The sequence below is a fragment of the Anabas testudineus genome, chromosome 1, assembly GCF_900324465.2.
Source record: "Anabas testudineus chromosome 1, fAnaTes1.2, whole genome shotgun sequence".
NCBI lineage: Eukaryota > Metazoa > Chordata > Actinopteri > Anabantiformes > Anabantidae > Anabas > Anabas testudineus.
Genome location: NC_046610.1, coordinates 3,219,890 through 3,243,312, shown reverse-complemented (window position 1 = coordinate 3,243,312; position 23,423 = coordinate 3,219,890). Strand labels below are relative to the sequence as shown.

General features: G+C 39.4%; 2 protein-coding genes across 2 annotated transcripts; both read right to left on the bottom strand.

Annotated features, from left to right (window-relative positions):
* Positions 1-55: 55 nt before the first annotated feature.
* Positions 56-15,164, bottom strand: LOC113161783 (B-cell receptor CD22-like). Its single transcript, XM_026359584.1, has 15 exons — positions 15,157-15,164; positions 14,295-14,744; positions 14,220-14,248; positions 8,170-8,526; positions 7,837-8,058; positions 7,333-7,686; positions 6,713-6,928; positions 6,312-6,566; positions 5,797-6,054; positions 5,346-5,600; positions 3,081-3,329; positions 2,324-2,417; positions 2,183-2,243; positions 406-581; positions 56-239 (listed from the first exon to the last, which is right to left on the bottom strand). Exons 1-15 carry the CDS (start codon positions 15,162-15,164, stop codon positions 173-175), a joined length of 3,051 nt encoding a protein of 1,016 aa, XP_026215369.1. The 3' UTR covers positions 56-172.
* On the bottom strand, positions 8,432-22,406 carry LOC113161782 (B-cell receptor CD22-like). The gene is made up of 12 exons (XM_026359583.1): positions 22,307-22,406; positions 20,892-21,248; positions 20,560-20,781; positions 20,056-20,409; positions 19,387-19,611; positions 19,006-19,263; positions 18,643-18,897; positions 16,378-16,635; positions 16,087-16,174; positions 14,012-15,971; positions 11,527-11,601; positions 8,432-8,526 (listed from the first exon to the last, which is right to left on the bottom strand). The coding sequence occupies exons 1-10, from the start codon at positions 22,404-22,406 to the stop codon at positions 15,875-15,877; spliced, it is 2,214 nt and encodes a 737-aa protein (XP_026215368.1). The 3' UTR covers positions 8,432-8,526; positions 11,527-11,601; positions 14,012-15,874.
* Positions 22,407-23,423: the final 1,017 nt, after the last annotated feature.

Below are 23,423 nucleotides of genomic sequence, written 5' to 3'. Positions count from 1 at the left end.
TTCTTCTCCATTATTGCTATTGTACACACTATTTTATAATTATAGGAGATGTATTTCAAGTTTACCACCTGTTGCCTTTCTGATACATACTGCACAGACACAACCTTCCTCTTTGTTATCTCATTAAAACATAAAGAAAAAACACAGAGAGATGATAAATGTCATGTTGTGTTCAGCAGATTTTGTTGACTGTACTGTACAATGCAGATGGATCGTCCCCAGAGACTTGACCTGTGGTTCTGAGACAGAAAACAACAAGCAGTAAATATATCTATGTTTGGTATACAGTAGTGTAACAGTGATAATATAAATGTAAGCAGAACAAGCAAATGCAACATAAGGAGCATGTTGAAATACAACATCCTATGAGTTCTATTATGTTGTGGTCTATGAAGAGCTGCTCACCTTGAGGCAGCCCTGTTAAATTTGACAGCAGCATATTTATGACTTTCATCCTCGTCCCCGTGTCTTTGGGCTCCAGCTGCTGTGATGTTGGAGTAGATAGGATCTGTCTGGTACTTCATGAAGTGGACACTGGCATACTGAACATCATCTGTCTCCTCCGACTGAGTGGGACGACGCTACAGAAACAAATCAACTCTTAAATCTCTGCAGCAATTTAGTAGAACATCAATGATTTATTCAGCATCTATTTATTTTTTGTCTCATTCATAATGGAAACAAGCTCAGCATGATAGCCTAAAAGTCCTTCTCCAGAGTCCAACCAATCCGGTGCATGTGCACACCATCAATCGTCTGATGATCAAATCTAAATACAAAATACTCTAAATTACATTATCACTTGATGCAGCAAAATGTTTTTAATCAGAACAAGTTAATCCAGAAAGCCACCATGACCTCAGACTTGGACAGGCTGACTCTTACCAAGGATACTACAGCTCACTGAAAACAGCCTGTGCTTTAGGTCACATGGAGTCAACAGAACACTGAGACACAAGAGGTCACCAAAATCAAAGGTCTCATCATCTTTTCTGACCTTTCTTTCACTAGCTTTGCATCTAGTGAGGGTTTGTGTCACTGGTGTGTGCACTGGTAGCATGAGGTGATACCTGGCAGTCCAACTTCTCCAGAATGGCACATCAATACATGCCATTGCCAAAAGGTTTGATGTGTCTCCCAGCACAGTCTCAAGAGCATGAAGCATGATTCCAGGAGACAGGCGGTTATTCTACAAGAGCTGGAAGGTTCTTAACCCATCAGCAGGACAAGTATCTGCTCCTTTTTCCAAAAAGGAATAAGATGAGCACTGCCAGAACTCTACAAAATGACCTCTAGCAGGCCACTGATGTGACCAAACCATCAGTAACAGACTTGTTAGGGTGGCCTGAGGGCCTGACATCCTTTAGTGGGCCCTGTGCTCACTCAGGAGCTCGATTGACATTTGCCATAGAACACTGGAACTGTCAATCAGCCACTGGGTTCACCCTGAGCACATTTGGCAGAGGGTCTGGAGAGGACATGGATAACGTCATGCTGCCTGTGACATCGCTCAGCATGACAGCTTTGGTGGTGGGATAGTGATGGTCAGTAATAATCTGGGGAGGTATATGGAGGGGCACCTAGACCTCTACAGGCCATGACACCCTGAGTGCCATCAGTTGAGAGGAAATATTTCGACCCATTGTCAGGCCCTAGGCTGGTGCAGCGGTTCCTGGGTTCCTCCTAGTGCACAACTATGTCTGACCTCATGTAGATGAGAGTATGCAGGGAAGAGGTCCAGGTCCATCCAAGACCACCAGGTTGCATCTCAGACTGTCCAAAAGCTTAGTGATGCTCTGGTCCAGATCTGGGACGAGTCACCTCAGGACACTTTCTGTTGTCTCATTACAAGTATGCCCTTATATTGTCAGGCATGCATACAAGCTCACGGGAGCCATAAAACTACAGAGTAGCATCCTGAGGTACTGCTATGAAATTTTCTCATAATGCACTTTCATCCTGCATAATTTTTTCACTTTGTTTATCAGGGTGTTCTGAATCCACCAAAATTATGTCCAAGGAAAGAGGAGGTTCAGTGTTAATGTTAACAGAAATCTGGACAGAATTCATGTCTATGAAGAAGATGAATGGCAGAAGAGCAACAGAAAATGCATCTCAATCAAATCTGTACTTTTTACCAGAACAGGACTAGATTTTATATTTTATGACATTAGAGCTTCACCTGTTCACAGACGTCTGGTCTTTCATGAGGATCAGATGTTCGCTTGGAGGTCTTTGTTTTTCTAAACAGAAGAATTATGAAACATGATGTGTCTTTTTAAGTGTTTGACGAAAAATACTTTATTACAACAGATCTTCTCACCTTATCAGTAGGAAGACAAAAAGGACTATAGCCAGGAAGAAAACAAGACTCATTCCAATGACTGCTGATTTCAGTGATCCAGAGAAAACTGTGACTGAAAGAAAAAGAAAATCTGTTAAGATGTTTTAACCCAAAGATCAAACCAAAGATCACCTGCATTGAAGGCAGTTTATAGAGACATCTTCACTTAGTTTAAAGACAACCCAGGTCATAGTCATAATGTACGTGTTTCAGAGATGGGTTGATTTAACTGCATGATTATTTTTGGAAAAATAATTTGAATGATACAATACAGTTCACAGCACCAAATGTTTATTAGCCTGACTTCACTGATACATATGAAGCGAACAAAATATCACCAACACCTGTCAGGATGATGCAGTACAAGTGCCAACACATTTCATGCATGCAGAACCTACAGCTTTGTGATGTTCGTATTAATTAATCAGCATTTTAAGTCTAAGTAGCAGAGATGTGGAAATGCTGGATATTCACTAAAACATAGCTCATACAGGACTGTGTTCCTGGACGTCTCTCAGTGGAATCACCATAAAAAAACTCAAAAATAAAAGCCAGCTCTGCCTGAAGTGGTCTCTGGAGGTGTTGGAAGATGAGGAAGGGAGAAGGATGATGGTTACAAGAGTATTGTATTATACACTTTAATTAATTTTAATTTTAAGTAATTTTATCGGCATTAGAACAAATGGTGGTATTTGATATTAGAATTGCACATCTGTAAGTCAATTAAAGATTTTACCTGTGAGATGTAAAGTGTTGTTATGACGTCCTCTTATGTTCTGAGCCTCACAGTAATAATTCCCACTGTGTTCAGCTCTGATGTCAGTGATGGTGAAGATCTGTCCTGAAGCTTTTGGTGACTCTTCATTCTCCTTGTACCAGGTATAATTAGCTGCTGGGTTAGAATCACTGCTACAGGTCAGATTCACTGAACTACCCTCCACTATCTCAGAGGGACTCACTGACACAGAGGGAAGATTTGGAGGATCTGAAGGACAGTATGTACAGAGAAACAATTCAATAATAATAGCAATAAATAATATTAGGAAACAAATCAATGTGCCTGTATCTTCATGAGAAAATCATCCCGAATAAAACAAAATAATGATCAGTTGTGTCTGCAGTTGCTAGAAAGAAAACAAACCCCAATGGAACAATCAAACCACCAATCTAGACCTGTAAATGTGTTGTTATTCGAAAAGACTCCCATTTTTTCCCAAAAATGCTGCTCAGTAGCAACTGGATCTGCTTTAAAGATGCCATCACAGAGGAAGTTCTTCAAGAAGAAGGGTTTTAATGGACCCAATTAAAATGTCAGACACTATGAGATTAAGAATTATTGTAAAAGAATAATGTAGAAGTCAAAAGAATGAATCAAGGATCAGGCAGAGAAAGTAAAGAACTAAACCTTTGTGGCTAAGGCACTAGGAAACAAAGTGACCACAAAACATGGTAAAACATGTGTCTAAGTACGAAACACAAAGTAACTGCATCACCGATTACATCAACTGTGTGCAGAACACTGTGCCGACCTGGAGGGTGCCGTTTTTCTCCAATAACCTAGGTGACCCCTGAATTTAAAGCTCTGCTGAACAAGATGAAAAGGAGTGCTTTTATATTAGGAGACAGAGAGGAGCAGAGGAGAGTTCAGAATGAACTCTAGTACAACCAAGGACAGCTTCAAGAAAAAGCTAAAGGAGCGGCTGGTAGAGAACAACGTCAGCTATCGTAGACTTTGTAAACTGGTGTGAGCGCAACCAGCTGTGCTTAAATACCAGTAAATTATAAGAGATGATGATAGATCTCTGGAGAAAGAGCTGGTGGACAGCTTTAAGTACCTGGGTGTTCACCTAAATAATAAACTGGACAGATCCCACAACACTGATGAACTGTACAAGAAGGAGACTGATGTCCTTTGAAGTATACAGGACTCTGCTAAGGACATTTTATGACTCTGTGGTAGCCTCAGTTGTCTGCTGGGGTGAAGGCATCACAAACCGGGACAGTAATAGACTGAACAAGCTGGGGCCAGGAGGGCCAGCTCTCTCCTGGGCTGCCTGTTGGAATCTGTGGAAGATGTGGGTGGGTGGAGGTTGCTTGCCAAGCTTCATGAGACAGTAGACGCTCTGTGCAGCTCCTTCAGCAGCAGACTGAGACATCCTCAGTGTAGAAAGGAGGGTTACTGCAGATCTTTCATTTCCACCACTGTAAGACTGTACAAGTCAACAGTTTAACTCTATTCTTCTGGTCATTCTAATAATCGCCACAGTGGTCATGCTGTTTCAGATTGAAATAGAGTTATTAATATATCTGGTAGATTTCACTTCACAATTCTGTAAATATGTTAAAGTATTTTATTATTTTTATAACTACTCCTCTTTCTTGCACCTTAAATGTCTTTGTGAGCTATTAAACTGTGAATATTAAAGTGAATTCCCCTGTTGTGGGATCAATAAAGTTTTATCTTTATCTCTAACAAAACTTGGCAAGAACTATGTCCAAAAGGAAAAACGAAAATGATGAACAAACAAAACAGAAAATCAAAAAGCTAGAACAAAAGGGGATAACAAAAAGCATTCAAAGAAGTGTCAACAGAAAACCACTGCCAAAAAAGAAGGCAAAAACTTAGAGAGCAAAGGTACAAAATCTGAAGTCCAGGTCCAGATCAGAGAGTGAGAGCAGAGGTCCAAAACACAGGGCAAAACACAAGGCTAGAAACAAGGTAAGATGAATGGCTGGAGAGTAGCATCGAAACTACCAATCTGTGGAAGAAGATGATGAACAGAGTGGTGCTTAAAAAAGAGAGCGACTAGACACAGGTTAAAATAATAAGGGTGCTAAATGAAGAAGATAAAAAACACTGTGGAGAACAGGAAAGAGACCAAAATAAAAGTACAAGACAGGAAATGGGGCCAGGATCATGGCAGTCCAGTGACCTACTTGTCATAACCATGACCTAGATGACAAACATCACATATATGTGTTTTAAAAGTTTTGTACTCACAATGGACGTCTACAGATATAGATGAGGACTTGTCCCCATATTGATTCTCAGATTTGCAGTTGTAGGTTCCTTTGTCTTTAGAGCTGATGGAGGTGAAACGATAAATTCCTTCTGGTCCATGATGTATTGTTTGGTTCCCCTTGTACCAGGTGTATTTAGCTGCTGGGTTAGCATCACTGCTACAGGTCAGAGTCACTGAACTACCCTCCACTATCTCAGAGGGACTCACAGACACAGAGGGAAGATTTGGACGATCTGAAGGAGAAATGTGTATTGAAAGATAACATGAAGGCATTTTTATGAGTGAGTGAGTGAGTGTAAATTTGACTTCCAGCATCTTTGGCTCTGACACTGTATTATATTATGTTATATGGTTGAATTGTGAACAAATCAAATTATTACATCTACTTATCTGTGCTTTTAAATTCTGTATGTGATGTTGTCTACTTACAGTGGACGTCCAAGAATAGAGAGGTAGAGTTGATCTGTGCGAACTGATTCTCAGACGTGCAGGAGTAGGTCCCTCTGTCTTCAGATTTAATGGAGGTGAACTGATAAAAGCCTTCTGCTCCCTGGAGCAGTGTTTGGTTCCCCTTGTACCAGGTGTAATTAGCTGCTGGGTTAGCATCACTACTACAGGTCAGAGTCACTGAACTACCCTCCACTATCTCAGAGGGACTCACTGAGATGTTGGAGTTTTTTGGACCATCTAGAAAAGATGCAGATGATTAATATTCAGGATTAAAACAGCATAGTTAGTATAAACGTCAGTAGTGAACTGTTTCATCAACATCTACTGGAGACGTGAACCATGAAAAAAAGACATCATCTGCTAAAATCTTTCTTTGTTCACCAGGTTCAACAAATCCGTCAGATTTAAGCCGTTTTCCTTCAATCTTCACATTAATTAAAGAACAATCAGATAACAGTTATTTCATTTGCTTCAATACAATAGAAGTCACCAACATTTCACATTTATGGAGATATATTCAGATGTGCTTCTCCCCATATCATTCTCAGCTACACAGTAATACTCTCCAGAGTCAGAGGACTGGATGGAGCTGAAGACGAGCTGTGGTTCCTTATTGATCAGTATTTCGTTCTTGTACCAGCTGTATTCACTGGCTGGGTTTGCATCACTGCTACAAGTCAGAGACACTGGGCTGTCCTTCATAATGTCACCTTGGTAATTCTTCAACACATAGGGAACCTTCGGAGCATCTGCAGGATATAAACAGAGATTAACTTTTCAATGTGTCACTAAAGGACAGACTTGACAGACTGTTTGCTGAGTCGATCAAAGTCCAAAAAGATTTAAACCAAATGACATTTTGTTTGTGACACACTTGACAAGTAAACTCACTCACACACTGGAGGAGAGCGGGAGGCCTTGTGTCCTTCGACAGCACAGGAATAACTGTGTGAAGTGTCAACGTATCCACTGTATGAAGGTGAAGTTTCTCCATGGATTTTATTTTCATTCCTGAACCAGACAAAAGAACGACCAGGAGGACGACAGCTGCTGTGACAAACCAGCTTTGGACCAACAGAAGTCCAGATCACCTGGACCTGGAAATCTGGATCTGTCAACAAGGAACAGGAACGTCTCATAAAATGAACCTTCCAGTTCAACTCCTCCCTCTGCTGGCCAGAGGACATGAAGGAAACTTGGACCATTCGAGACTATGTGCAGGTTGTGTTTATCCTTTTGTGAGTCTGTTTCACTTTTGTTTTTACAAATATCAAAATGTAAATTGCAAGAATTAACCTAATCTCACAATAAACACATAATTTCTACAGTATTCAACATTATATTATATTAGGTGACATTAACTACATTTACATTTAGTCATTCTGCTTTTGTCCAAAGTTACTTACAAGTGAGGCACAAGGCAAGATATCTAAGTCAAGGAGAAAAACATTAAAGCAAAGTGTTATAGGAAGAACAGTTTGTCAACTGCATGATGAGTTTCATGTTCATGCATACCTGTGACAGTCAGAGTTGTTCCAGGTAAACTACTGCCCCATTCAAAGTATCGTGTTGTGAATGTGAACTGATACTGGGCTGAATCAGTCTCTCTCAGGTCAGTGATTCTCAGAGTGGAGCGTCCTCTCTCTGTTTCAAGGACCTGAACACGACCTGTATACTGGGAGTCTGTAAGAAGGTCCTCAGACTGTGAAGGATTCTTCCACTGAGGACCACGTTCAGGACGGAACCAGAATTTAGATGTAACCTTATAATAACTGTTGTAAGTACAGGAAATATTCACTGATGATCCTTTGAAGACACAGATGCTTCTCTCAGTATAAATCACTCTGTTGCAGTTTTCACCACGAACACCTGAGAAATTAAATATTTTCAATGATCAATGTCAACATAATACTGCAGTAATTTAGTTTATTGTATTTCCTGTGATGAGGCTGCTACTGTAAAAGATACGTGAGGTCAGTATCTAGAACAGTGCAGTGGAAAACTGTAGAGTAAACTCACACACTGGAGGAGAAGGGAAATCCTCGAGTCCTTTTATAGCACAGGAAAAACTGTCTTGGGAATAAATGTAGTCTGAATAATGTAATTCTGTATTTTCCTGAATTTTCTTATTATTTTTGTACCAGATGATGGAGGTTTGACCAGGTAAATGGCAGCTGCTTTTACATCTTAGTGTCGCCCAGTAAGAAGAGTAAGATGTTTGGATCACTTTCACTTTTAGATCTAGAAAAAACAGGAATATCATTATAAAAAAAAATATCAACATTCACACAGTTAAAGATACATCATTACTTTCTCGCTGGTCAATATATGGAAATACTGAAATGATTTTACCTGTAACAGTCAAGTTGACTCCAGGTGAACCAGTAAATCTTCCTCCTGGTTGGTTTATTATGACCCTGAACCTGTACACAGCTGAGTCTCTCTGTCTGAGGTCTGTGATTCTCAGAAAGCAGCTGTTCTTATCACAAAGATGCTTCACACGACCCGAGTACTTTGAGTCTGTTCTCAGATCCACAGGTTCATTATCCAGCATATTAATAAACCAGAATGTTTTCTCAACTTTAATGTCAAGGTCATCTTGTCTGGACGGGTATGTGTAGGAGCAGTGTATGTCCACTGTTGATCCTTCTACAGCACAGATCTTAGTAGAAGTGTAAGTTACTCCCCAGTCATTCTGACCCTGCACCACTGTAACACAGAGCACAGCAGAAACCACAGATTTAATTTAGTGCTGAGATACAGATGTTTGGAAAGAAAATAAAATGAATTCCAATTTGTATAAACTTGGGAAAAATTATTATTTATATTAATTTATTTGTAATTCTTACATCACCTCACTGTGAGACACAAAATCACAGTACTGATAAATGCAAATACCAAATGTATGTGATGTGTTTCAAATGTAAATCAACTAGAAAGAGAAACTGAGAATAAACTAGCAAAACTCATCTTCACTTTAAAGGCAGTGGTAGGTAAGAAGCCGACAGGTGATCCACACAAACACATGGAAAAGGAGGCAAAGGCAGAGTCCAACAGAACAAGAAGAAGACCCAGAACAGACAGACTCAAACATCACACAGGTGGTTTGTAGGTAAGATCCAGGTTCACAGAGAACATGAGCGACTGATGACAACACTGGGAACAGGTGAGTGAGGAGGTGAGCAGGAAGTAGAAAGAAAGTCTGGAGACATCTGGTGGATGAAATGTGAAATGTCACTTCATCAACATTGAACAGCAGACTGAGGAAGTGAGTTACTTTTCTTTAATCTGGTTTCTTAGTGTAGTACTTGTGCTTTTGTTCAACATTTCAGAGCATGTACTTCTGTACTGTAGTACTTCAACCAAGGTGATCAGGTCAGTTAGAAGTGGTACTTGTACTCAGATCTGACTCAGGTTAGTTAATTAACTTCTACTTCAGTACTGAGTTCGTAGCTCCAGTAGGAGAGCACTCAGCTACGATTAGTATCAGTGGTTCAGTTCCCCGTTTCTCTTACCTACTTGTTTAGATGTCCTCGGACAAGACACCAGGATCCCTTAGTAATGGCGTCTAAACATCTATAAAAAGTTTTAGTGTTGGATATTTGTACGACAATATAAAATTGTCGGCTGAACAGAATAAATCAAAGCTTCATGTTTATTCTGAACATTTCAATATTTCACCACAGCCTTGTCTCTGGACGTCAGGGTCCTCATCTCACCACACTTCACCAAAAATCAATAAATACATACAGATGTGACCACAACTAAAGTAGTTCCACTATAAGTGAGCAGCACATCCTACAGTGGAAATAAGAAAACACTTTACCTGGTGTAGAGAGAAGGAAAACAATAACTCCAATTACTGATGTTGTTAAACTCATATCTGCTGCTCTCAGCTCTTGTCTTGAACTGTCCTCTGTGGCCAGGGGGTGAAGGCAGTAGACAAAAACACACCTAAATTTCTTCACACTTCCTTCCTCTTTATTAATAGGAAACATGAACCAGAGGCTAATAAAACCTCAAGAAAATAACATTATGTGATGTTGAACATGTTATATATAGAGAGAACTGCACTTTATCAGTTCACTAACTGATTCCTGAGGATTGTTTTTTTTTAACCTGTCCTCTTTTTAAATTCAGGAAGAATTGAATCCTCTCAGCCATGCACCACATAGCAGACGACAGGAAGTTGGGTTCTCTTGGGTCTGTATATAATAATACTGAAACTACCACATGACGACTTTAGATATGTTGCATTGATAGGGACCACAAAAGAAGCAATATTTAGCCACAGTTGGAGCATATCATCACAAGTTTTGTCTTTAAATATTTTAGGCTGTTTTTAAAACTCAAGTCTAACTCGGAGTCACAGTTTGCAGCACAAACACAGCTTCACTGTTAAGTTTCTTCTCACACATCTGTTTGCCGACTGTCTTACGACCGTGTCATATTTTAAATGCAACATCTTCATCACTGCAGCTTCTTTACTTTGTTTCCACTGTTAGTTTGTGTTGATCTCAGTTTAACTCATGGGGTTTTCTTACATTGATGTTATCTGTGCAGAGGAGTAATTCTCCACACACATTTTAGATTATACAGTACTACTCTTTAAACTTTGCTGAAATCCAGTCGATTATTTATTTCATCTCATTCTAACCTGTTTCACTAATCACAGATTTAAATGACCTTTATGAGAGTGGTGAGCATTTTATTCAAAGAGGAATATTTCCCATCTCACACTTAGATTAGTTTTGAATTGTGTCTAAAACAAAGAGACACTAGGAAATAAAGATTATATTTATTTCTTCTTCGCTGATATAAATAGGCCCAGAGAACTGAACATAATGATGTGAAAAATAAAGAACAGATACAGAACAAAATAAAGATATCAGCTAAATATGTAGTATTAACAAGATGTGTTGGTGATGTAGAAGAATTATCTGACAGGATCTTGGAAATAGTTTCCTTCAGTAAAACCTGAGCCTTTACTGACATTTAGTGGCAGCAGCATGAAACTACAAATACATTACATTATGCACATTCTTCTCAATTATTGCTGTTGTACACACTATGTTATAATTATAGGAAATGTATTATATAGTACCAATTTCAAGCTGTTTGGACCTCCTTAGTGACACTTTAACATATTTCTGGTGGCTGAAATGTGAAATGTCACTTCATCAACATTGAATAGCAGACTGAGGAAGTGAGCAGAGCTGATAAATAACTAAGTACATTTACTTTTTCTTACTTTGTTTAGTGGAGTACTTGTATCTTTGCACCTAAGTGATTTTTAAGCATTTATATACTTTAAACTTCAAATTGAGTTAAGAACTTAGTGGAGGTCAGTGAATAGTAAATGATCCTTCTTGCAAGAAGTTTGAATTTTCAAGTTGACTTGAATTTCATACTTTTAGTGTTCTCAGGTGGAGCTTGTTGCACATAAAAGTCGATGTTATTCAATTTAATCTCAAAGCACCTTTTTTATACCAACAAAACATTTGACATATTTTAAATTAAAGGATACAGAGGAGTTTCTCAGATGTGAGGACTTCAGTTGAAGCTACTTCCTCTAAATATGATACAGAAAACAGACACAGATACAGATCTGGTCTTTTTTATTTACTCCACTTTTCTCATCCAAATTACTTCATGCTGCTCTGAATAAGTGTTCAACATGTCCTACAGTGGAAATGTGAATATATTTACCTGGTGTAGAGAGAAGGAAAACAATAAATCCAAACGCTGATGTTGTTAAACTCATATCTGCTGCTCTCAAGTCTTCTGTAGAATGAAAGAGTGTGAGCATTAGATAAAATCACACTACTTGTGTTATAAATTTCCTTCCTCTTTTTTTTAATGCATCATGAACCAGATGCAACAAAAATAACTTGTATAGTGTTTTGAAATCTATATATAAGATATAACGTGTTATATATGAAAAGTAGAATTGGAGACTGGATTTGTGGATCAACCACATCATACCTCACCAACACTGTTTAAAGCATCTTTTCTTTTGTACCTTCTTTTTTAGATTCAGGAACAACTCTCTCAGTCCACTCAGTGGAGCACAACAAGATCCAGGGAAGATACCAACTTTGATCTGTTGTAGTACACGTGATCGTACTGAAACCACTGTGAAACCATGATGTTAGAGATGTGCTGAGATGTGCTCCACACATTTCATACACCCAAAACCTACAGCTTTACACTGGGCGTATTTAAGAGTCTGAATTTATTTCTACTACTGACCACATGAGATGAGCTGTTTTCTATGAACTGAGGAACCACATGTGAGGAAGAGGACAGTGAAGTGAGAGAACAGGTTTTAATGAGGACAGACAGAATCAGCAACAAAACTAATCTAAAAAGGACAAAACTAAAGATCAGAATATCACCCAATGACAGTGGAGGATAAAATCAAGAAATATAAATAGAAGAAAACAGGGAGGATTGGGGGGCGAGTGGCAGAGCAGGTCTCCATTAACCCCAGGGTCAAAGTGTCACTGGAGAAGACACTAATGAGACAGAAGCAGGGACAGAGACAGGTGAACAGACTGTCGCAAAAGTCAAGGCATGAGGAAATAAATGCATGTAGGATCACATCTGTATCATAAGATGATAGAGTTGAACGTATTTTGGAGATATTTCTGAGGTGATGAAAGTTTAGTTTAGTATCAAACCAAACACCAACACTTCTAGCAGCAGGCAAAGTTATCTTAAAGACAATCTGTGCAGGGCAAAATGTGTTTGGCTTTATGTTGTGGACTGATTACAACTATCTGTGGTCAGAGATCTTAAAGGGACAATACAGCTGAGCGTCATCAGCATAGCAATGGAAAGAAACACTGTGTTTACGAATAATATGTCCCAAAGGGAGGGGCAGCTTGGAGTTTGGTCTGTAGTTTTCAGGGAAAGAGGGATCTAGTCTAGGTTTTTCAAAAGAGGTTGAACACATGCAATTTTAACATAATCTGGCACATTTCCAGTGGACAGAGAAGGATTGAAAATATTCTGAAGAGAGGGAGCAAGCTGTTAAATAGACGGCGATTAACTGTGAATTTTCAAGATAGAGTGGTTGAATGTAGACAAATATTAAATAAAACACATTTATGATCAGAGATGGAATCCTTTAACTGAATGGAGTTTAGACTCAATCCTAAAGTGAATATCAAATCAAGGGTGGTTATGAGTGGGACCTTTGATGTGTTGAACCAGGTTGAAAGAATCAGTTAGACTGATAAAATCATTGGTATTATTATCCCCAAGGGGATCAATAAAGGATGTATTATTATTTTTTTTTATTATTATTATTACTATTACCTAACAACACTGTCAGCAACATACTCTGAGAATTCAGATAAAAAGTTACTGTTTGTTTTTAGGGGACGGTAGATGACAGTGGATAAGAAATGACAGAGCTTCAGAGCTGTGAACCTGTTTAAGTTAAAGCAGTGAGCATTTGAATTGATTATTAAAGACAACAGCAACACCACCACCCCGACCACTTAATCTAGGGTAGTTAAAATAAATAAAATTAGGGGGGGCAGAGCTCATGCAACTGGATATATTCACCTATGCTCAGCCAGGTTTCATTTAAGAAAAAGAAATCTGAATTCTGAGAGAGGATAAAGTCATTTAAGAGAGAAGCTTTGATAGAGAGGGATCTGACATTTAGAAGTCTTGTAGTAGGGGAACTAATATTAGTACTGGGGTTGGTCAGAGGTTTAACAAGTTAGAATAGTTTCTTTTACTGCTCTGTGGCCTGTTTGCTTGAATTTAGGTTAGTGGGGGTCACAGAACAGAGAGGGGAGCAGATCCCTGAGATGAAGGTAGGAGGGAAGGAGCTCTAGGTGTTAAGAGGAGGGACCGTCAGTCATGAGGAGTACACTGAATGACTTTCTGCATATCAGCAGCAAGCATGTGGCTGCCACGACGGTTGGGGTGCAAACCCTCATTCCTGAAGAGTGAGGGTCGATCCCAGAAGAGATTAAAGTTGTCAATAAATCCTAAATGCTGAGACCTGCATGAAGACTGAGGACTCTGCTGAAACGTCCTATTCCTCTGCCCAAGATGGGAATAGGGCCAGAGACAAAGACAGACTTAACACAGGACTGTAGGAAGCTAAAAAGTCCTTCTTAGTCAGTTCACAGTGCTGGTGAGTGGTGTCACAGGATCCACCGTCAACAATCACCTGGACAATGAAGAAGGAAGTGAGTCTAAGAGACTGGGGAGTTTATCCAGAATGACCGGGACTGTAGCTCCAGGTGAAGCAGTGAGGAGCTGCCTTGAAGAACCGGATGTGTCTGGTTATGGAGTCTCCAACAATCAAAGTGGTCGGAGAGAAGAGGGGTGAGGAGAGGGTTCCGAGCTGAGACCACTGAAGTCTTGTTCATGTTCACCTGAGATGAGCGCCGAGCTGGAGCCGCACCTACAGACACAGGAGAGGGGGGGTGATGAGGAGCAGCCGGCTCCACCTCTCAGAGCTCCGGAGTCCTGCAGGGCGTCTGAACACGGCCTCCTTCAGGATCCTCCGGCGTCTAGAACTAGAAGTCCGGGAGCTTTGCACCAGCCGAGCGCTGGTGGTGTCCGGGGGCGGACAGTCGTCACAGTCGGCGGGAGTCGATGCTGGTTGGAGATCGAGGTCCGATCGAGCCGGAGCCGAAACTCCGTCAGCTGGGTGGTTCGGGGCGTCAGAGGTGGAAAGGTTTAACCGGAGATGTGAAGGCTCCTGGTCCTGGCTCCTCTTCTTCACAAGCGTCACAACTTCGGCCCAGGACGTCTGATGGTTTGGAGCTGGAGGGATCCACGGAGCCGAGTCCTGGAGGGCTGTGGTGGGTGAGGTAATCCGCTTGGACTGCTCCGAGGACCGAGGAGGGAACAGCCAGAGTAATGAAGACTGAATGTGTAACACTGAGCATTTTCCACTAGAGGACAGTGAAACTTCAGAGAAACTGAATCAGAACCAGGAAACAACATTTTGCTGTTCATCACTTAAAGCCACACGATGGACTGGAGAACAACATGAGGATTGAAGAAACTATCCACAACCATAGAGTTCAAATCAAACAGATTTAATCCTAAATGAGCTGAGTATTCAATTTTATTTTATCCCAAACATCTGATTCATCCCAAATGAGGTCACAAGACCACAGTTTTACAACATGTATATGTTAAAGTCACAATAAAATGACAAAGACAAGTTCAAACTAATGAATGAATGTAATTAAAATGAACAGATACAATGAATGAAGCACAAATAAGATGAATTCAAGCACAATTTTAATAACATGTAATGAGATGAGGCTATGGAGGGTAGAGATGTCTCAGACATCCTACACAGACATGCTGGTGTTTTCTGAATCTGTCCTACAAATGGAGATGTTCCCCCCAGTAGTTAGGGAGCGACTGGGTAGTTAGGGTTAGGCTCAGGTATAGAGGATGTTCAGATATCCTGATGTGGTTTCACACATTGTTAGAACAGCTCCACTCCTATCTTCCTCTTCATGTAGCTGCAGACCTCTTAAACCCAGTACGCTGCTAGTCTCTTTGAAACTGATGATAAACTGTAGAAATGATCTGATCATGAAGTCAAACTAAACCTAAACTAGTTTAAACAGCAACTGACAGAATAAAAGCAAATTAAAACATGTAATATAATGATTCAAACACTTCACACACTGCTCAGTTTAAGATCAACTGATATAATAATCTAAACACAAGTTAATTTAAAATACATGCAGAAAGACTTTACTTCTACATTTTCCATCTAGCTAACTGTGATGCTACTGTCCTGGTTTTGATGTGTTACAGAAAATCTTCCACTGTACATGTGATTAAAACTGATGCTTCCATACATCTGTATTTTAACTGTCTCTACAGATAAATACAAGTTAGTATTAGTTCAGGATAAAAAATATTTCCATGTTTAACTTTCTCCAATAAATCATTCCTGCCTCTGGTTTAACAGCAACTGAAGAGAATCACAACTCATTTAAATGAAACTTTCTGACCTGAGATTTACAACAAATTGATTTGTAATTTCACTCTGTAATAATCATATTACAGGGTTCATGTTCTCAATAGTCTCTCTCATCTCTATCATCTCTACAGGTTCATTCAATTCAGTTTTTAAGCTCCTAGTTTTCTTCATCCTGGATTAAATAAAACAACAACAACAAAAATACATAAAGTGAATTAATGTAACAAATCAATAATGTAAGAAAATAAAAGATCAGAGGTGGAACTGATGGATTTTTATTGTTTTACCTCAAACACAGACTGACGACAAACAGAGGAATCAGCATCAGGACCACAAGAGTCAACCTGATGATGTTCATTATAAGAAGTGATTTACCTGGAAATTGAAATAGAAACATTTAGGACATGTGACTTTACATAATTAGATATTAGACATTGTTTGTTTTTAGACATAGATTTGACATAAACAACCACAGGAAGTTTAATTGCAACACTTAAATTTTGGTCTTTTTAAATATTTTGATGAGCTGTAAAAGAAGCCAACATGTGTGTCTGTTAAGAGAAAAGTGAAAAACTTACCTCCCACAACAATCAAATGTAAGGTGCTGTTATAATGACCCGTAGTGTCCTGAACCACACAGTAATAATTCCCACTGTGTTCAGCTCTGATGTCAGTGATGGTGAAGATCTGTCCTGAAGCTTTTGGTGACTCTTCATTCTCCTTGTACCAGGTATAATTAGCTGCTGGGTTAGCATCACTGCTACAGGTCAGTTTCACTGAACTACCCTCCACTATCTCAGAGGGACTCACTGACACAGAGGGAAGATTTGGACGATCTAGGGACAGTTTGTACAGAGAAACAATTTAGTAAAAATAGCAATAAACAATATTACATACAAATAAATGTCTCCATATCTCCATCAGAGAAACATCCTGAATAAAATGAAATAAAGATGATCAGTTCTGTCCTGCAGTTGCTAGAAAGAAAACGAACCCCAATGGCACAAATCAAACCACCAATCTAGAACTGTAAATGTGTTGTTATTCTAAAAGACTCTTTTAGATTTTCCCAAAAATGCTGCTCAGTAGCAACTGGATCTGCTTTAAAGATGCCATCACAGAGGAAGTTCTTCAAGAAGAAGGGTTTTAATGGACCTAATTAAAATGTCAGACACTATGAGATAAATAATTAAGTTTATTGTAAAATAATAATAGAATGAATCAAGGATCAGGCAGAAAAAGTAAAGAACTAAACATTTGTGGCTAAGCACTAGAAAACAAAGTAACTGCATCACAGATTATATCAACTTCTGGAGGGTGCGGTCTTTCTCCATTAACATGCCCTGCCACCTTCTTCCATTACACCTTCCCCCCCCTCACTGAACCTTGGCCTTTACATGAGACCAGGTGAGAAACGAACTGAGACATGTGAAGACCAGGAAAGCTTTAGGACCAGATGGCATCAGCCCCAGACTGCTAAAGGACTGTGCCTATCAGCTCTGTGAGGTGGTCACGCACATTTTCAACCCATGAAAGACCTCCTGTGTGGTTTTGGTCCCTAAGACTGCACATGCCAAGGAGCCAAACCACTACAGAACTGTAGCCTTGACGTCAGGATCATGAAGACCATCCTCAACCACCTCCACTTCATGGTGAGCACAGCGATGGACGTGCTGCAGTTTGCCTACAGGCCAAACATCAGGGTGGATGATACCACCATTTACCTGCTGCACCGGGAGCTGACTTAACTGGAAAATGACAGAACTGCTGTGAGGGTCATGTTTTTTGACTTCTCAAGCGCTTTCAACACCATTCAGCTGGCAATACCGCCAGGGAAGCTGGATGGGGCAAGAGTTGAAGGACAACACACTTTCTAACCAATAGGGCACAGCATGTGAGGCTACACAACTGTATGTCTGAGGTGTTAGTTTGCAGCACTGGGGCCCTCACAGGGTACGGTGCTCTCACCATTTCTCTTCACCCGATACACTTTAGATTTTACTAACAACAACAACAGCAGCTGCCATCTCTAGAAGTTCTCTGATGACTTAGCCATTGTTGGGGAGTGTCTGATAAGAACAAGCTGCAGTACAGGTCAACCATCATGAACTTTGTGTCAGTAAAACAAGAGAGATGATGATAGACTTCCAGAGAAAGACACAACCTTTGAAGTATGCAGGACTCTGCTGAGGATATTTTATGACTCTGTGGTCGCCTCAGTTCTCTGCTGCGGTGCTGGCATCACAAACAGGGACAGTAATAGACTGAACAAGCTGGTATGGAAGGCCAGTTCTCTCCTGGGATGCTAGCCAAGCTGACATCCATTATAGACAATACCTCATGGAAACTCTGTGCAGCTCCTTCAGCAGAAGACTGAGACATCCTCAATGTAGAAAGGAGCGTTACCACAGATCCTTTATTTCCAACACTGTAAGACTGTACAAGTCAACAGTTTAACTCTATTCCTTTGGTCATACTAATTATAGCCTCACTGATCATAATGTTTCAAATTTAAATAGTTTTATTAATATATCTGGTAGATATGATTTTACAATTCTGATAATATTTTTGTAAACATGTTTAAAATACCTGTATTATTATTAAATTTACTTCTCTTTCTTGTACCTTAAATTTCTCTGCGAGCTTCTAAACAGGGGATTTTCCCTGTTTGTGGGATCAGTAAAGTTAAATCTTTAGGTCGGTGGGAACAGAAAAGAAAACCAAAATAAAAGCACAAGACAGGAAATGGGACCAGGATCATGACAGTCCAGTGACATACTTGTCATAACCATGACCTAGATGACAAACATCACATATATGTGTTTTAAAAGTTTTGTACTCACAATGGACGTCTACAGATATAGATGAGGACTTGTCCCCATATTGATTCTCAGACTTGCAGTTGTAGGTTCGTTTGTCCTTAGAGCGGATGGAGGTGAAACGATAAATTCCTTCTGGTCCATGATGTATTGTTTGGTTCCCCTTGTACCAGGTGTAATTAGCTGCTGGGTTAGCATCACTGCTACAGGTCAGAGTCACTGAACTACCCTCCACTATCTCAGAGGGACTCACTGACACAGAGGGAAGATTTGGAGGATCTGGAGGAATTCAAAATGTCTCTTAAATATAAAATCAGCCACACAAAACAGAAAAATTCTACTTTCAACTACGTAACATTCGTTTTAAGTGTCGTACATTTCACTCACGTTTCACATTAATATTAATATACGGAGATGTTTTCTTCCCCAGCTCATTCTCAGCTGAACAGTAAAACTCTCCAGAGTCAGAGGACTGGATGGAGCTGAAGACAAGCTGTGGTTCTTTGTTCAGCAGTGTTTGGTTCTTCTTGTACCAGGTATAATTTACTGCTGACTGAGCTTCACTGTTACAGGTCAGAGTCACTGAACTTCCCTCCATGATTTCACTTTGTGGACTCACTGACACAGACGGCACCTTCAGAGCATCTGGAGGAGAAAACAAGGTTTAGAAAGTGAAATGAGAAACATGAGTAGTGGAAGTTGAGTCCTTCACACAATAATATGAAGATGGACAGACATTTGATTAGTTCCAAAGTGGAACAGACTCACACACTGAGGGAGAGCAGTGATTCTCGTGTCCTTTTAAAACACAACAGATGACGTCTCCAGGATAAAAGTTGTCTTTGTACAAAGCGTCCTCCTTCATGACTTTCTGTCCATTCTTGAACCAGACGTAGGAAAGACGAGCGACTGAACTGCAGCTGCTGTGACACTGGAGCTCTGCCTCAGTATAAGACTGGTGGACTGTTAGTCTGATCACATGGACCTGGAGAGCTGGATATGAGAGAACGAAGCCACAGTGTCATCAGATAACAAGGGAATAAAACAAAAACTAAGACGATTCGAGCAATTAATTTATAAAACAAATAAACAAACAAACAAAAAAAAGAATTCATAGTCACATTTTAACATTTAGAAATAATCTAACTGGTATAAAATGCTTTTCTATGGTAAATATTCTGTGGCTCATTTGAAATCAATAGAATTTAATGTTTTACAAAAATATCTAATTGAGCATAAAAATAATAAATGAAAAGTAGAAGTAAAGATAGAAACTGAAAAAAACATTTGCAGATTAAACAACATCTAAAAATCTGCTAAATGATTTTAATCACCAATAGACATTAGTACACCATTATAAGACTTCCTTATTAGAAAGTGGAGAAACAAAGGTTTTAAAATGTGACGCTGTGTTTGTCACTTTGTGTTAATCAGTACCTGTGACAGTCAGAGTTGTTCCAGGTAAACTACTGCCCCATTCAAAGTCTGATGTTGTGAATGTGAACTGATACTGGGCTGAATCAGTCTCTCTCAGGTCAGTGATTCTCAGAGTGGAGCGTCCTCTCTCTGTTTCAAGGACCTGAACACGACCTGTATACTGGGAGTCTGTAAGAAGGTCCTCAGACTGTGAAGGATTCTTCCACTGAGGACCACGTTCAGGACGGAACCAGAATTTAGATGTAACCTCATAATAACTGTTGTAAGTACAGGAAATATTCACTGATGATCCTTTGAAGGCACAGATGCTTCTCTCAGTATAAATCACTCTGTTGCAGTTTTCACCACGAACACCTGAGAAATAAAATATTTTCAATGATCAATGTCAACATAATACTGCAGTAATTTAGTTTATTGTATTTCCTGTGATGAGGCTGCTACTGTAAAAGATACGTGAGGTCAGTATCTAGAACAGTGCAGTGGAAAACTGTAGAGTAAACTCACACACTGGAGGAGAAGGGAAATCCTCGAGTCCTTTTATAGCACAGGAAAAACTGTCGTGGGAATAAATGTAGTCTGAATAATGTAATTCTGTATTTTCCTGAATTTTCTTATTGTTTTTGTACCAGATGATGGAGGTTTGACCAGGTAAACGGCAGCTGCTTTTACATCTTAGTGTCGTCCAGTAAGAAGAGTAAGATGTTTGGATCACTTTCACTTTAAGATCTAGAAAAAACAGGAATTACATTATAAACAAAATATCAACATTAACACAGGTAAAGATACATCATTACTTTCTTGCTGGTCAATATATGGAAATACTGAAAAGATTTTACCTGTAACAGTCAAAGTGACTCCAGGTGAACCAGTAAATCTTCCTCCTGGATGGTTTGTTATGAACCTGAACCTGTACACAGCTGAGTCTCTCTGTCTGAGGTCTGCGATTCTCAGAAAGCAGCTGTTCTTATCACAAAGATGCTTCACACGACCCGAGTACTTTGAGTCTGTTCTCAGATCCACAGGTTCATTATCCAGCATATTAATAAACCAGAATGTTTTCTCAACTTTAATGTCAAGGTCATCTTGTCTGGATGGGTATGTGTAGGAGCAGTGTATGTCCACTGTTGATCCTTCTACAGCACAGATCTGAGTAGAAGTGTAAGTTACTCCCCAGTCATTCTGACCCTGAACCACTGTAACACAGAGCACAGCAGAAACCACAGATTTAATTTAGTGCTGAGATACAGATGTTTGGAAAGAAAATGAAATGAATTCCAAAATGTATAACCTTGGGGAAAAGAATAAATAGTCATAATATTTATTTTGTTCTAATTCTTACATCACCTCACTGCGAGACACCAAACCACAGAACTGATAAATGCAAATGCCAGATGTATGTGATGTGTTTCAAATGTAAATCAACTAGAAAGAGAAACTGAGAATAAACTAGCAAAACTCATCTTCACTTTAAAGGCAGTGGTAGGTAAGAGGCCGACAGGTGATCCACACAAACACATGGAAAAGGAGGCAAAGGCAGAGTCCAACAGAACAAGAAGAAGACCCAGAACAGACAGACTCAAACATCACACAGGTGGTTTGTAGGTAAGATCCAGGTTCACAGAGAACATGAGGGACTGATGACAACACTGGGAACAGGTGAGTGAGGAGGTGAGCAGGAAGTAGAAAGAAAGTCTGGAGACATCTGGTGGCTGAAATGTGAAATGTCACTTCATCAACATTGAATAGCAGACTGAGGAAGTGAGCAGAGGTGATAAATAACTAAGTACATTTACTTTGTTTAGTGGAGTACTTGTATCTTTGTACCTTTAAGTACATTTTAAAGGATCTATATACTACTTCAAATTGAGTTAAGAATTTAGTGGAGGTCAGTGAATAGTAAATGATCCTTCTTGCAAGAAGTTTGAATTCTCAAGTTGACTTTGAATTTCAAACTTTTAGTGTTCTCAGGTGGAGCTTGTTGCACATAAAAGTCGATGTGGTTCAATTTAATTTCAAAGCACCTTTTTTATACCAACAAAACATTTGACAGATTTTAAATTAAAGGATACAGAGGAGTTTCTCAGATGTGAGGACTTCAGTTGAAGCTACTTCCTCTAAATATGATACAGAAAACAGACACAGATACAGACCTGGTCTTTTTTATTTATTCCACTTTTCTCATCCAAATTACTTCAGGCTGCTCTGAATAAGTATTCAACATGTCCTACAGAGGAAATGTGAATATATTTACCTGGTGTAGAGAGAAGGAAAACAATAAATCCAAACGCTGATGTTGTTAAACCCATATCTGCTGCTCTCAAGTCTTCTGTAGAATGAAAGAGTGTGAGCATTAGACAATTTCCCACTACATGTGTTATAAACGCCCTTCCTCTTTATATAAATACATCATGAACCAGGTGCAACAAAAACTTGTTTTGAAATCTATACATAAGATATATTAAAATATAGAATTGGAGACTGGATTTGTGGATCATCATACCTCACCAACACTGTTTAAAGCATCTTTTCTTTTGTACCTTCTTTTTTAGATTCAGGAACAACTCTCTCAGTCCTCTCAGTGAGAACAACAAGATTCAGGGCAGATAATTAAAATTAATTAAATTCCATTTGATTTGCTTAGCACCAAAGCACAACAGAAGTTATCTCAAGGCACTTTACAGTGTTTAAGGTTTAAGACCTTAAAGAGAATAATTGTATAGAGAATTACTTAGAAAACCCAACAATCCCATTTGAGCAGCACTAGGAAAAGGAAAAACTCCCTTTACAGGAAGAAACCTCCAGCAGAACCAGGCTCATAGTGGGCTTATCTGCCTCGACTGGTTGGGGTGAGTGGAAAGAAAAGAGAGAAACACAAAACAACAACAAGCAGCAAGAACATTGGGCAGGTGAACTGATTAAATGTTTTATAAGTGAGGAGAAGAATTGATGATCTCTCTTGCTAATTCCAGTCAGAACTCTGGCTGCAGCATTTTTAATTAACTGGAGGCTTTTTAAAGAGTTATTGGGACAAACTATTAATAACGAATAACTATTGTGAAACTTAATGGACACAGTTCACAGTTCTATCTGTCTTGAAATTAAAGTTATGTGTCAGATCTTGATAACTTTCTCTCTTGATGCTACCAAGTATGTTTCTGTCTTTTTTACCAACTTACTATCTGTGTTATTAATAATGTGAGGGGAAACCAGCAGTAAGGCCTGGATCAAATAAGGCAGCCAGGTGTAGTCAGGTGAATACGTTTAATTCAAATAACAACAGTAATAACAGGCTTACTGACAGTACAAGGAGACAAATTCCCGAACACCAGAGAGCCAAAACAGAAGCAGTCAGTGGTAGCGAACTGATT

Excerpts from the sequence above, each read along its gene's own strand:
- LOC113161783 (XM_026359584.1), bottom strand. Across the intron at positions 14,249-14,294 it reads GGACTCCGGAGCTCTGAGAG|GTGCGGCTCCAGCTCGGCGC; the intron begins GTGGAGCCGGCT and ends CTGTGTCTGTAG. Across the intron at positions 6,567-6,712 it reads CTCCCGCTCTCCTCCAGTGT|ATGCTCCGAAGGTTCCCTAT; the intron begins GTGAGTGAGTTT and ends TATATCCTGCAG.
- LOC113161782 (XM_026359583.1), bottom strand. The coding sequence starts at position 22,406 with ATGCTCACACTCTTTCATTCTACAGAAGACTTGAGAGCAGCAGATATG. Across the intron at positions 21,249-22,306 it reads TTTCCTTCTCTCTACACCAG|TGGTTCAGGGTCAGAATGAC; the intron begins GTAAATATATTC and ends TCTGTGTTACAG. Across the intron at positions 15,972-16,086 it reads GTCGTCAGTCTGTGTTTGAG|GATGAAGAAAACTAGGAGCT; the intron begins GTAAAACAATAA and ends TATTTAATCCAG.